Source organism: Xenopus laevis, chromosome 4S (genome assembly GCF_017654675.1).
Source record: "Xenopus laevis strain J_2021 chromosome 4S, Xenopus_laevis_v10.1, whole genome shotgun sequence".
Lineage (NCBI taxonomy): Eukaryota > Metazoa > Chordata > Amphibia > Anura > Pipidae > Xenopus > Xenopus laevis.
Window position 1 is genome coordinate 67051205 of NC_054378.1, and position 15328 is coordinate 67066532.

The 15328-nt window shown below is 36.5% G+C and overlaps 1 protein-coding gene across 1 annotated transcript in view; it reads right to left on the reverse strand.

Moving 5' to 3' along the window:
- LOC108714984 (FGGY carbohydrate kinase domain-containing protein-like) overlaps nt 1-15328 on the reverse strand; it is a 145924-nt gene that overhangs the window by 14566 nt on the left and 116030 nt on the right. The window contains exons 3-5 of the mRNA XM_041591497.1: nt 14954-15082; nt 10141-10242; nt 4393-4550 (exon numbers count right to left, since the gene is read on the reverse strand). Coding sequence (XP_041447431.1) covers nt 4393-4550; nt 10141-10242; nt 14954-15082 — 389 coding nt within the window. The remainder of the gene's footprint in view (nt 1-4392; nt 4551-10140; nt 10243-14953; nt 15083-15328) is intronic.

The following is a 15328-nucleotide window of genomic DNA, read 5'->3' on the forward strand; positions in this document are numbered from 1 at the left end:
CAAGTTCAACCTTTTAACTTTTTTTTAACCTGCCTAACTGCTAGTTGATTCAGTGGAAGGCAAAAAACCCATCTGAAGCCTCTCCAATTTGCCTCAGAGGGGGGAAAAAATCCTTCCTGACTCCAAAATGGCAATAGGACTAGTCCCTGGATCAACTTGTACTATGAGCTATCTCCCATAACCCTGTATTCCCTCACTTGCTAAAAAGCTATCCAACCCCTTCTTAAAGCTTTCTAATGTATCAGCCTGTTCAACTGATTCAGGGAGAGAATTCCGCATCTTCACAGCTCTCACTGTAAAAAACCCCTTCCGAATATTTAGGCAGAACCTCTTTTCTTCTAATCGGAATGGGTGACCTTGTGTCAGCTGGAAAGACCTACTAGTAAATAAAGCATTAGAGAGATTATTATAACACCCCCTTATATATTTATACATAGTTATCATATCACCCTTTTAAGGTGGCCAGTCTTTCCTCATAGTTAAGATTTTCCATACCTTTTACCAGCTTAGTTCCCTTCTCTGTACCCTCACTACTACAATAATGTCGTGTTTGAGCACTGGAGACCAAAAATCGTATATTCTAGATGGGGCCTTACAAGTGCTCTATAAAGTGGAAGAATTACCCCTTCCTGCCGTGAATCTATGCCCCTTCATGCTGCTGACTGGCATTGCTTGCTGCAGCCAAGTTTATCATCTACAAGGACTCAAAGGTCCTTTTCCATAATGGATTTGCCTAGTGCAGTCCCATTAAGGGTATAAGTGGCTTGGATATTTTTACATCCCAGCTGCATGACTTTACATTTATCAACATTGAATCTCATTTGCCACTTAGCTGCCCAGATTGCCAGTTTGTCAAGATCATGTTGCAAGGATGCCACATCCTGGATGGAATTAATTGGGCTGGATAGTTTTGTGTTATTTGCAAACACTGATAAATTACTTACAACACCTTCCCCTAAGTCATTAATGAACAAGTTAAATAAAAGTGGACCCAATACTGAGCCCTGGGGGACCCCACTAAGAACCTTACTCCAAGTAGAGAATGTCCCATTAACAACCACCCTCTGTACCCGATCCTGTAGCCAGTTTCCAATCCAGGTGCAAATGACTAAATTAAGCCCAACAGACCTTAGTTTAGAAAGCAGTCATTTGTGGGGCACGGTATCAAATGCTTTGGCAAAATCCAAATAGATCACATCTATTGTTCCACCACTATCCAGCATCTTACTTACCTCATCATAAAAAGCAATCAAATGTGTCTGACATGACCTATCCTTCATAATGCCATGCTGATTGCTGCTCACAATGCCATTTTGTGCTAGACGTATATGTTTTTCCACTTTTGTCACATGAAACTAACCTGTTTTGAGGCAACAAAAGCACTTAGCATGTCAAGTGTGGAAAGATACTTTTTAACCTGTAAGTTGGCCAAACATGGACTATTGGACCCAATTTGCAGTCAACCAAACACATTTTATTGCAATTTTGTTTCTGCCACTAGCTAATGTTATCTACACCAGATGCCCTTTTATATGTTATCAAATATTATTAATATATATATTATAAATATTGGGAAAACATCCCAAAAGAAAACACCATTTGTTCATGGTCTTGCCCTTGCCCGCAACTTCTCCAGACATGTGCTATGCAGCATATGAAATGTGCTTGGTTTCTTAGAGATTTGAGTCTTAGGGTGGTAATCTAATAAAAGTTTGCTAACATTTTATTAACGTAATCATAATTTGCTGTTCAAATGTTTGAAAGGAAACATTTAATTGGTTTACAGTTAGTAAGGTTAGGTAGTTTGATGTCTTTAATGATATCACTCTCTTTGATGGCCCTTTCATATATGGGCTCATTTAATTTTCCCCAGGATACAAGTGCTAGCGCCAGGGCCACCATTAGAAATCACAGGGCCCCGTACAACAACATTTTTGGGGACCCTGGGCCCTGCCCACACTCGCGCCCAAGCCCCACCCCATATCCCGCCCACTCCACATCCCAGTTAAAAGACCACAGAGACATCAGCGCTAAAAAAGTAACCACCCCACACACAAGTTATAAAAAGCTATTGATGGTCAGGGCTCCCTTATAAGTTAAATAAAATTGGGGCCCCAAAAAATATTTTTTAATTTAAAAAAAAAAACATTGGTGGCAGGGGCACCCTTACAAGTTACAAAAAAAATTGGGACCCCAAAAATTTTTTTCTTCGGGTCTTTTGGCCGCTTCAGGACTTTAATTTCGGCTGTTTTCTTGACTTCGGGTCTTTTTTCCACTTCAGGACTTCAATTTCGGCTGTTTTCGTGACTTCGGGTCTTTTCGCCACTTCGGGACTTCGGCTTCGGCTGTTCGGCTGTTCGGCACTTTTACATCCGGCAACCTGCGAAATGGCCGCACGGCTCGGGCGCTCGTAAGGGGGGCCCAGCTCTTTCAAAAATGCAGCACTGCCAGGCCCCCCTTCAGGCCCGGGACACTTGTCCCCCCTGTCCCCCCCTGATGGCAGCCCTGGCTAGCTCCCTAATGAATGCAAGAGTACATTCATTAGTGCTTAGTGCCCATCTAACAAGCATTTTTGCCCCAGGGATTGCTACATCTAGGATTGCTAAATCTAGGATTGAAAATATATCTCAAGCTGTACCCTATCTGAATGGTGCACAAGTTAGTGGAGAGGTAGGGAGCAGGAGAGGGGATGTCCATGTGCCAACCTACTCTGACCTTGCATGAATATAGAACAAAGGTTTCTTCTAGTTGTAAATTAGATATATTCAAATCTTAAAATGTTTCTTTAAAAAGTTGAAAAAAATTGTAAAAATAAAACAATGCTTTTTTGCAAATGTTAGGGAGAATAACTATTGCCATGAAAAGATGCCTGTTCCAAACTAATTGATAATATAAATAATTCACATTACTTTATTTAAGAAATGTTTTTGCATTCTTTAGTACTGCACAGTTGCTTTCTGTTAAACGAGAATTGAGTCATTGGTTTCTCAGTCTTAATTAGCCAATCAAGATTATAGCAACACTAACTAAATACATTTTAATTATCATTGTACCTGGAACAAGTGCTGACAGTTCCATTATTTCACATGCAGTAAACAGGCACCTATCCAATATGGCAAACTTGGTATGGGATTTTATTTCAAATACTTCCCAGGAAGGATCTTTGCAAACACAAGACTCCTCACAATCAACACCCCTTCCTGTTTATTGTTTTATAAATTCCTCCTGACAGTTGGCTGTTTTCATTTGCCAAAACCACAACAAGAGGGCCCAAGGTTTTTCACATGGAGCATTCACTCTCTGCATTTCTCCAGAAATCACACAAAGGTGGTTTTGTTGCTGCCTAACTGGAGTTTTGTGTACCTGAAATGTAAAAGTATTCAAATACCAGCCTGACCACACAGGCTTCCCATGCTCTGAATTCAGTTAGAAATGCAAATTCCTTATAGTTTTCTATAGTTTTCAGCAAAAGAACTGAACATATTACTTCAAAAACAAAGAGTCAGCAAATTCCACAGAGTTGCACAAGAGACGTGTAACTACTGTACATCAAACATACAGACTACATACAAATAATGAGGGCCATGCTCATTAGAGAGTACAATCTGAAAGAAAAAGGATGAGATGCATGGTGTGATATATTTAATAGTTATATCATTTAAAACAGTGAAAAAAAGCTTCATAAGACCTTCACATAGCTTAAAGAAGATTTAATAAATGTAACAAATCCAGGAACAGATTTATCTTAAAATATTATGTCTACATACAGCTTCAACTTGTCAACAAACACAAACCAATGACAAACAGATCTGTACATGAACAGAATTTTCTAAACCAGGATAGAAGTTTGCTTCCAATAGAACCAGTGGATCTAGCCCAAACCATGGAAAACCATTATTCTCACTCTACTTAACTTTGTGGCTGGTATTACACATTCCAGCAGTTTGCATTCTCTTGCCAAACCAAGACTTTTCTGCCAGACTGCCTTCATTTTGTACCTAAGTTTCTAGAAAGAAAATAATTGTTCACAGTCCATTAGTATGGGTAGAATTGACCCTCAAAGACATGTAAGCTTCATGATCTAATGATTTCAACAAATCAGCTAAGTGTGCAAATACTTTTCTGAATTTTCAATGCCTATACTATGATTGAGACATGTAGTATTTTACAGGTTATTCATGGCATCTCCGTAGTATAAGTAGATATGAATTTTAACAGGCAACATGGAAACATGGATGATGAATGATGGTTGCTTTTAGGCTAGCAGCTGTAAGACAGACCCTCTAGGAGAGGAAAGCAATCATTCTCTATTATGTTACTTATTATCAGTCCAGCATATAAGTAAAAACACACCAGGCAAGTTTTAACTTTTTTTTTTTTTTTTTAATAAACCTCCAAAACAGCTAATATATTTATGAAGCTAAATGATGATTGATAGTTTCGCTTCCCTGGAGGCTTTGCTGTAACTGCCAACTGTATGTTAGCTTCTAAAGCTTCTTTCAATTTTCCACTTTCCTTGTTGAGTGGACTTGTCTTGTTTCCAGTCTTGACTGCATATAATGTAGAAATGTGAAAAATGTATATATGATTCATTAAAATTAATTTGTCCTCTTATTTTTCTTTACTTGTCTTTTATTTTTTTCTTTTGTCATTTCCTTTCCTTCTCCTTTCTCTTATGTGTTATGCAGTTCTTCTTTTTTTTTTTTTATTGATCTATACTACTCTTTATACTACAAAGATTTGATACATGTTTATTTATCATGTCGTCTGCCATGTATGCTATTCAGTTTAGACTTAGCAACATCACTGTTAGTAAAAGAGATGTACTCATTACTGTCTATGTTTGTGAGATGACTGAGACGATGTTAACGGATATGTTGTAATGCACGATTTCCTCAATAAAAACTATTGAAAAAAAAAATTAATTTGTATCCAATAAAAAAACAGGAAACTGCAACTAAAGTTGTTAAAGACACTTCAGTGTAGTCTGTTCCAAATTAACTTGATTTCTTTATCAATACATTTTATGACAGTAAAAGAGAGGGTTACAATATATTACTCTTACTGGTAGCCAACCCACAACTTAGAATTAGCTTTGCACAAAATGAATGATTTCCCATACATAATTTTTTGGGATATATTGTTATAAACACAGCTTTTAAAAGCACAATCAGACTTTTTGGCTGAAGAAATGTCGGTTTAGTCCAAAGCAAATGGCTCACCTGCAATATATGCCATCCTGCTTAAGCTATTCTCAACTGATTTAAACTGCTAATTCTTCCCACTGCTTCAAGCCGATGTAATTTTTTTAATAATCAATTATATTTTAATGCTTTCTTTTTTTTATTATAGTATTTTTTATTTTATTTTAAATGTTTACTTCCAAGAGAGGGTCCCGACAGAATTTGGCGATTGGAATTTTGTTTACATGCAATACAGGAAGGCAGCTGCCACTTCTTTATTCTCTTTTTATCTTCTTAAATGAGCATTAACAGCAAAAAGCCTCTTCTAATTTTAAATAATAAATTAAGCCAAAATCAATTGACTGGTGATTTGTCTTGATTCCATGGTTCCTTATCCAAGTGATAACCTGGTAGTTATCAAACCAAAGACGTTTTTTAACTCATTGGACAAGCACTACTGTTCGTATTTCATCATCAGACTAATTAGAATGCTTGTGAATTTAGAAAAAGTTATTTATACTTTATAAATACTATTTAAGTAAAGACTAAAGCTCCCCATAGACGCGCCGATTCTTCTTGCCGAATGACCGATTTTAGGGAAGTCCGACCAATCCTTTGAAATGATCGTGCGGTTAGATGGTCAATTCGTACGATCGTACGATCGTTCCGAGAAAATCGTGGTCTCACGATGCGGATCTGATCTTTTAAAAATCTCAACATCTATGGCCAGCTTAAGCAGTACAAAACTAAAGGTGCCCATACACTGAGAGATCCGCTCGTTTGGCGATGTCGTCAAACGAGCGGATCTCTCCCCGATATGCCCACCTTGAGGTGGGCAATATCGGGCTGATCCGATCGTGGGCCCTAGGGCCAACGATCGGATCCTAATGAATAGCAATGGGCGGTCGGATCGCGGGGCCGCATCAACGAATAGATGAGGCCGTGATCCGACGGGATTTTTTGTCCCATCCGATCGAGATCTGCCCGACTTTCGGCCACATCTCGATAGGTGAAGCCCATCGGGGGGCCCCATACACGGGCCAATAAGCTGCCGACGCGGTCTGTCGGCAGCTTTTATCGGCCCATGTATGGCCACCACAGTACTGCCATCAGTAAAGTTAACAGCCTTGCTGGTAGTAAATATTGTTTGGTTTTGAAATACTGTTAATTATTTAAATATTAGCGATGAGCAAATTTTTTTACCACAAATTGAATTCGCATTGAAATCCTACATTTCGCTATTTGCAAAACTTTTATCAAAACTGTCGCCAAGACAAAAATGTCACAGAGAAAAAAAATTCGCCATAAGAAAAATCACACAAAAAGTCTGAGACAAAAAGGTCACCCAGACAAAAAAGGCACCTGACGGAAAAATGGCCATTGACTTTAGTGCATTTGGAATGAAATTTGCGTCCATAAATAATTGTTGTGCCTAAAAAAAATTTGTTGCCTATTGACTTCAATGTGTTTTGCAAATTTTTTGCCATTTTGTGATTTTTTTGGGACAGATTCGCTCATTGCTAATAAATACTGTTAATAAATTAAGTGATTTGAATGCACTGCGTATAAAAATGAAGCCTGAAATAGCTATACAGGTCTTGAAGTGCAATGCAAAATTCATTTGACTTTCATAATGGTCTACTGAATAAGTTATGGACTTTTGTGTGCCAAGCCTCATTTTGAAAGTTTTAGACATTTAAGGACCAATTTATCAAAGGTTGCATTTAAGTGGTTTTTGAAACCACGACTAAACGATCCGAATATAAAAAGTACAAATGAAAAAAAGTGCTGAACGATGCACTAAAAAATATGAATACCTTAAAAACCTCTAAAATTGAGTTTTTCACAAAATTCTTAATGGTTGAATAGTTGAAAGATTTTTACTTCGAATCGTTCGAATCAAAGTCGAATGGTCGAATATAGCCTATTCGATGGTCGAAGTACCCAAAAATTTACTTTGAAATTCGAACCATCACTCGAGCTTAGTAAATCTGCCCCTAAATAAATCTCTAATTTTTGGAACTTGTTTTTTAAAATGTGATAACCAAGAATTTTTAGAGATTCATGGAAAAATTGAAATTCAGTTATTAGTAAATGACCCCTTAGCCTCTGTTACATGGGACAAAGGATTTTCTTAAAAATGAATTATTTGTTTGCACGTTTATTTTGTACCATGATGAATGCAGGATTATTTCCCTTGAGAACTTGATGCATTGGTGATCATAAAGAAAAGTAAGTTTTTACTTTTACACTTGATATTTTACTAGCCCCCTATAGTTACGCCACAACAATCTGGGAGGTTTAATCTCAGTAAAGCAATTTGTAGGTAAAATTAGTCCTGATATAAATTCGTAGTTTCGTATTTTATGAAATGAAAGTAAGTGTAGGAAGAACCAGATCATGGATAACTTTGATGCTGTTTTCCAGGTACAGTATCACATTGAATGAAGAATTAATAAAAGCAAAGCTGTAGAAACATGTAATGTTTACAGAGCCTGTTTCTCCGTATGCATGGACTTTATTGAATGCAGAAGAGCCACTGATTATTGAGTCTGTAATGGAATTTAAGATTAACATTACTTAAATGTTGATTGACTGTCTGTGGGTTATATTACGGTTTACTAAAGCCACATCAAATATTACATGGATAAAGATGTGTTTTCTGCATGACATGATTCATCATGAGATTACTCATTACTGATTTGTAAAATACATGTAATTACAATTAGAAAAGAACTAAAACTGACACGCTTACGAGTTTGGATCATGTCTAGAGACTCTCCAAAACAGAAGTACCATTCTTTAAGATGCAGTTAAAAAAAGTAAATGAAATCTATTTAAACTGAAAAGAAATTAGCAAGAAATTTGATATGTGTCACACTGCATGGAACACAATGTGATGTGTTTGGAAAATGCTGTAATAAATTGTGCATATGAAGATGTACGAAAGTAGCAGCAGGTGTTTAAACAAAGCGAAAGACAAATTAGGCTGGGAAAATCAAGCAACGGCAAATTATAGTATATTTACACGCTCCCACTATTGCAAGGAAAGACATGTTTTAGGAACAGGCACACAGTTTGCTTCAGGTCTGCTAACTATTACTAGATTTGTGCTTTCAAACAGTAGGCAGATATTAGATCTGCTGACTGGGTTCTGTGGGTTACTAAAACTTAAGAAAACAATTGTTTATGCCCATTAACCCCTTTATATTGGAAAAAATGAAGAGAAGAGCTCTAACACCACTAAACTGCAGTGGGTTTTTAAATGGGATCTTGATGTTATGCTACTCAGCGAGCACTTTTAAAATCCACATTCATTTTTGTTTTTAGTGGTTTAGAGATATTAGCAGTTTAAGGCAGTTCTAGACTGCTTATAGCAGACTTCAACTCAACAACTCTCGTTGAAGCGTCAGCGACCCTATCTATGCATTTTGTATGTTCAGGTATTAATTAACCCTTGGGTTGCTCACTGTAAGGTGAGCCTAAAACCTGGTATTACAATAAACAATATCACGGCTTAATCAGTCAAGTATAACAGATGCATTGGAGAATAAATCAGAGTCATTATAGGTACAAATTTCATTTATTGGCTAATGTCACCTCTTATTCCCACAGAGCAAATTCTCATCAGGGACTCCATATTTTATAGAATTAACCGAGGTTCTTCTAGCCTTGTTGGTAAACTTTGTTAAGCTTATTTTGTCATTTTTAATGACAAAGCATTTAACCCAGCATTTGTTCTGGCTGCAAACAACATCAGTATTGAATTGCAAACTGCTGACTAATGCTGGAATGAGCAAGTTTGAGCAAGGGAAAGCTTAAAACTGAATAGAGGCTTCATTAGGGATGGCATTTGGCCCAAGGTTTGCATTTTGTATAGATGAACACTTCTCATAAAATCAGTTGCCATTTACAATCATAAACTGTGTAACTTACTTTAAATGGTTCTTGATCACGGTTGATCTTTTTTCCCACTATGATTAAAGCAGCGTGATCTTCACGCAAATATTTTCTCTGCATATTATTATCAGAGAAATACAATTATAACATAGGAAGAAATAACAAACCCCTGACTAAACGTTATACATAACACTCATTAACAACCTGCAGCCCTTAGGTCTTGCTAAATTCCAACTATTGCATCGCATCTCATTATTCATGTATTGAATGCAATTACATACTGTCAACTTAAATGTTCATGATTTAAATCAGTCCAGCAGGTATTGCAGAAATACTACTTCTATCATCCTTCGACTGTAGCTAGTATTCTTTCCTCATATATCATGAATATGAAGTTAAACTGCTGCTTGAGGCTGTAGGACGGTGGAGTCATATTGCTTGTAAATGTTTGTATTGTTTTTTTCCTTTTACACTTCTGAGTTCTGTGGTCACATTAAAGTCTGTCGAGTCTAGTGCCTTTACATTTTCATGGGCTTTTTTTTAACTTCTTAGGTGGAGCATTCCTAAATTCCAAGTTACAACTGTATCAAATTCACACTACATATGCATAACAATTAACAACATGCAGGCATGGAATCTGTTATCAGGAAACCAGTTATCCAGAAAGCTCCAAATTATGGGAATGCCATCTCCCATAGATTCTATTTTAATCAAAATTCAAATGCTTAAAAACTATAATTGTTTTCTGTAATAAGAAAACAGTATCTTGTACTTGGTACTAAATAAGATTTAATTAATCCTTATTGGAGGCAAAACAATCCTATTGGGTTTTATGTTTAAAGATTTAAGGTATGAAGATCAAAATTTCAGAAATATATCTTTATCCAGGTTCCGAGCATTCTGGATAACAGGTTCCATTCCTGTACCACAATGTTTTTATAATTTGCTTCTGATATCTTGGTCCAATATGCATATTAAATATTAAAACATGTTATAAATAAACTAAGCAGTCGTTTACCCAAAGCAATAATGGATGCCATGTCTAAAGAATACCTACCCCCATTACATAAAGATGTTCCACAAATCAGGGCTAATCTGGATGTGATTGGATGATGGTCCCCTTTTAGGCCATATTCCTTCAGGCTGGCTCCAATCACAACTTAAGTCAAAATATATGCAATAAAAGCAATAACCATTAAAACTAGCTCACAAAAGAAGTCAATTAATGTACCGTAATAGATTTTCTTGATAAATGATTCTTCCAAAGCAGATACTATCCCACAACACTTAGGGGCCGATTCATCTAGGGTCGAATATCGAGGGTTAATTAACCCTCGATATTCGACTAGGAACTAAAATCCTTCGACTTCGAATATCGAAGTCGAAGGATTTAGCGCAAATGCTACGATCGAACGATCGAAGGATTATTCCTTCGATCGAAGGATTATTCCTTCGATCGAAGGATTATTCCTTCGATCGAACGATTAAATCCTTCGAATCGAACGATTCGAAGGATTTAAATCCAACGATCGAAGGAATATCCTTCGATCAAAAAAGTTAGCCAAGCCTATGGGGACCTTCCCCATAGGCTAACATTGACTTCGGTAGCTTTTAGCTGCCGAAGTAGGGGGTCGAAGTTTTTTTTAAAGAGGCAGTACTTCGACTATCGAATGGTTGAATAGTCGAACGATTTTTACTTCGAATCCTTCGATTCTAAGTCGTAGTCGTAGTCGAAGGTCGAAGTAGCCCATTCGATGGTCGAAGTAGCCCAAAAAACACTTCGAAATTCGAAGTTTTTTTACTTCAAATCCTTCACTCAAGCTTGATGAATCGGCCCCTTATTAGTTCAGGCTGTACATATAGATATTCAGGCAATAAATAAATAGCCAAGATTGTGATGTAAGCGGCGTAACCAGTTATTATTTATAAAGTATTTGCACTTCAATTAAAAAATGGTCCCATAATGAAGTACTGTAGTGCTGCTGTTTTTTTGGATATGTTAATTATCAGTATGGAGCATGCGGCTACAGTAGTGGGCTTATGAAAACTGCTGCCAACAGGAGCATATAATAAGGCTTTTTGGAAAGAGAACCTATGTGCCCCTGCAGTGATGATTTAAACTGTTATTCTGGTCAAACTTGTACGAATATAACCACAATTTGTGCTCTTTGTGATGAACTTAAATACTGGTGCTAAATCCGTTGCTCTAGAGTCCATAAATTATTATGTAAAGAATTTTTAACATATAGCACTCAGATCCAGCAAATGTGCTTATAATTTTTTTGTGATGCAAACACATGAAGTTTTGGGGGTATCCTACCCCTTTCATTAATTAAGCCAATAAGTACACACTCTGTAAACTGCATTCATAGTTCAAATATAATAATACTGCTAAAATAGTACAAACAGAAACAGTGAAATACCCATCAGTGTCATAAAGAAAGCAGAATAGTGCTGCTAAAGGAGTCCCATATTATATTCTAGTCAGTCTGGACCATGTGGCAATTCCAAGGTTCCCATAGTAGGTTGGATCAATAGCTGCAAGGAACTTGGATAAAGTTTTTTTTCCATTTTTTTGTGGCGGAGTCCTTGTAATTGAGCATTTAAAAACAACCAAGCAGGCCTAATTCTTCAGTGGAATTAATGGGAAGATGTTACAGCACCTTTAGGTACAAGTGCAAAGCTATTATCACCAACCAAGCTCTATGCTGTAATATTATATTCTGCCCTTACAATAGCAGATTTAAATTTAATGAGAACAGCTGTATAAGCATTGCCTTTTATAACCAGCAATTAATTTACAGAGCCAGTTGTTTAACAGCTGTGGTCAAAAATGCCTGATTAACTGCCCCACATGCCTAAAATACAGCTGCAAGCAACCACTTTATATTAACTAAGGATCCAGTGTGTACCTGCAGCCACAGCTACGGCACTAGTTCTCGTCTTTATGTTATTGGAAAATGATTGTAATTTAGGCATTTCCTTAGGCTGTCATCACCTTCTCAGCCAGAGCAGACCTCTAATGTTCTACAGGTCCCTCTGGATTTCATTTCCAAAAAGAAAGCCATAGTTTAAGCGAATTCCGATGTACCTTTTAACTGCTTTTACATTTTTATAAAAGGTGTAACATTTCACAATTCCAATCAGCTGTACTTAAATAACTGCAATAAATTCAATATCTTTCATGTTAAAAAACGGATTTCTAAGGAGCATGTTAGATTTTTTTAAACAGCAACACTGTGCACAATGTCCATGTTGTGTACAACATGGAACCTTTGAAATGCAACCTTTAAATAAAGCCAAGGATGGTGTCATAGCAGCAATGAAATATGGTTGTACCAATGTACTGAAATACAAAAATCAGTTATTCTATTTGTTTTTATATTCATTGCTAATAACAGTTTTTGAATTTGTGAATCTGGGGACATTTTTATCTCAATCAGTGCCGACCCTCACGAATGCCAGTGCTAGAGTGTTGAGAGCTAGTTTTTTTAATAGAATCCCTAGACTATTTTCATATACAAATTTAGTTAATGACACCTGCAGACGTCCTTTTAATAATGTATATTTTAAATTTGACAATATGTGGTCTAAAGATGAAAATATATATAAATGTATAAGTGGAGGCTTAAAGGTCAGATTAGTCAGATTAATTAGTTAATTAGTCAGATCAATGGTGCGCTAAAAAATACGAACCCCTCGAAAAATTTCAGACTTTTCCGAAAACCTCTAGAAGTCGGAATTCATTTAAAGAAGTTCAATAAGATCAGCAAAGCTCCCATTGTCTTTTATTGCACCTCAAGAACTTTGACTTTTTACCATAGAGGTTTTTGTGGTTTTTAGAAATATAGGAAAACCACACATTTTTTGAGATTCGTGGAAAATAATCTCAGTTGTTAGTAAATGGGCCCCTTATTGTATATATGTGTATGCATCCTGTATGTGTTAAGAAAGAGAGACAGAGAGTCCATATAGCCCCCTCTCCTCATATTATCAATCTTGTGTATGGGAAGAGGAATAGTTTTTAAAAAAAAGGCCAGAAACACTGTTCTATTTTGTAAACCATGTATTCATATATATATGCAAAGTCTAGATCTAATCTATGTGTCTTTCCTCTCTCCATCATCCATACATCTATCATCTGTGGAAAGAACAGGAGTTGATATGAGTGGTATATACTACAGGTATGGAATCTGTTATCCGGAAACCCGCTATTTAGAAAGCTCCGAATTACAGAAAGGCTGTCTCCCATAGACTCAATTTTATCCAAATAATCCAAGTTTTTAGAAACTGGCGTAACTGGGGGGTCCAGGGAACAGGTAGTGGGCAGGAGGGCAGGTGCCAGGTAGGGAGCCCTGTGCGTTACCCCTTCCGAGGATTTTTTTCCAGAGGGGCCCGGCACACAGTAGTTAAACCACTGATCTATAAGCTGGATGTCTTCAAACACAACATAACTAATATTACAGTTGGGGGGATGCAACTTTTGATAGACTTCACTGTAAAGACTTATTAAAGGAGCATTCTTCAGACTTGAGGTCATGAATTTTTTTTTTAGAACAATCTACTAGATTAATTAGATCACAAAAGATCACAAAAGAAATCAGTTAATGTAATACATTTGCTCCATAAATTTGTTCCAAAACAGATACTATTCCACATCACTTATTAAATATCAATTTGGATCTATAAACAATATATGTCTGTATAACGAACCTATACATCCTTCCATCTAGCCATCTTTCCATCCATCCATCTATTTGTCTGTAGTCAATGGTAAGTAAAGTATGGCCTTTCATTATTGATGAAGTTAGTTGTTTTTAATCACAAAAATAATAATATTACAGTAGGGGGATACAGCTTTTGTATACAGATAGACTTCTCTCTAGAGACTTATTTATTAAAGGTCAGATTTTAGAGGTGTTTGAAACCACAACTAAACACAAACTCTAAAACCATGATTGTCATTGAATTTATAAAATGATCCGAATAAAGTAAGATATTAAAAATACAAATCCCTTGAAAACTTTGAATGTGAAAGTTCAAACTAATTTAAAGAGGTTCAATAGGATCAGTGCAGCTCCCATTGATTTCTATAGGACATCGACAAATTTTACTTGGCAAAGTTTTGCCTTAGAAGTTTATACACTAGGGGAGATAATAATAATGCTATGTAAATGAAATTTGCTGCAGAAATGGTTTAATAAGCTGTGTAAAATAAATGGTGAAGGTGTGTGTAATTTTACGCCATGCGAAAACCCGAATTGAAACTATTAATTTATATTGCTTCTGGCAGAAGTCACATAAGAATTAACCTGCAAAAATTTTACTCCGTGCCTTTGCGATGTGTGGTGTATTATGTTTTTTTAGACAGAATAATAAATAATTAATAAATCCCTTAATAAAGCTTACATTTTTTAGAGGTTTTTTTTTGGAGATATAGGAAAACTACACATTTTTCAGGATTCGTGGGAAAAAAATTAAATTGTTTGTAAATGGGCCCCATCAGGTCATGAAAAATCTATTTAGATGATAGCAGCTAGCTAACATAAAGAAATTGGAGTCCTTGGAAAGGGCTGGGGGCCATAACAACATCTTGAAGGGCCACATCCATCCCAGCGGCCTTCAGTTGGCAACCCTGCTCCAGTCTAATAAAAATATGTATTTGCAATTGAGTAAACTTACTATGGGAGCTGGGGTATTTTTATTTTTGGGGACAAAATTAGTGCATCCACTGAGAGACACTGGCGATCTAAGACAATTTATGTCATCCTCTGCATCCTTGCATGACATCTCCTTAGCAAATCTCTTGGAAAGGATGTAACTTAACTCTCATTTGTTTGGTGTTCCTATAAAGTACAGTATTTACATACCTAAACCTCTCGCATGGGCATCAATGAGTGAAACAGCCACTGGAAGTCCTTCTGGAAGGCCAAGGTCTTTGGCAGCGGTGGCAGTTAGACAATTCCCTGTGGAAGCTCTGTGAGACATGACTTGGTTTCCTGGGCAGACAGTCTGTTGATTAACAGACGATATACAGAAGGCTTCTGAAATGTTGCATTCACATTTTCAGATCTACATCAGTCATCTCTATATGCTTAACAATTTCAGGACCTGCACATTTTGCTGTATAATATGTATAACCTTTGACTACTGAGCAGTAGGCAAATAAAATATTAAAATATAACTGTCCATTAGCCAAGGTATCAGTATCCCAACACTACCCATTTATTCTTTATCTTGTACAG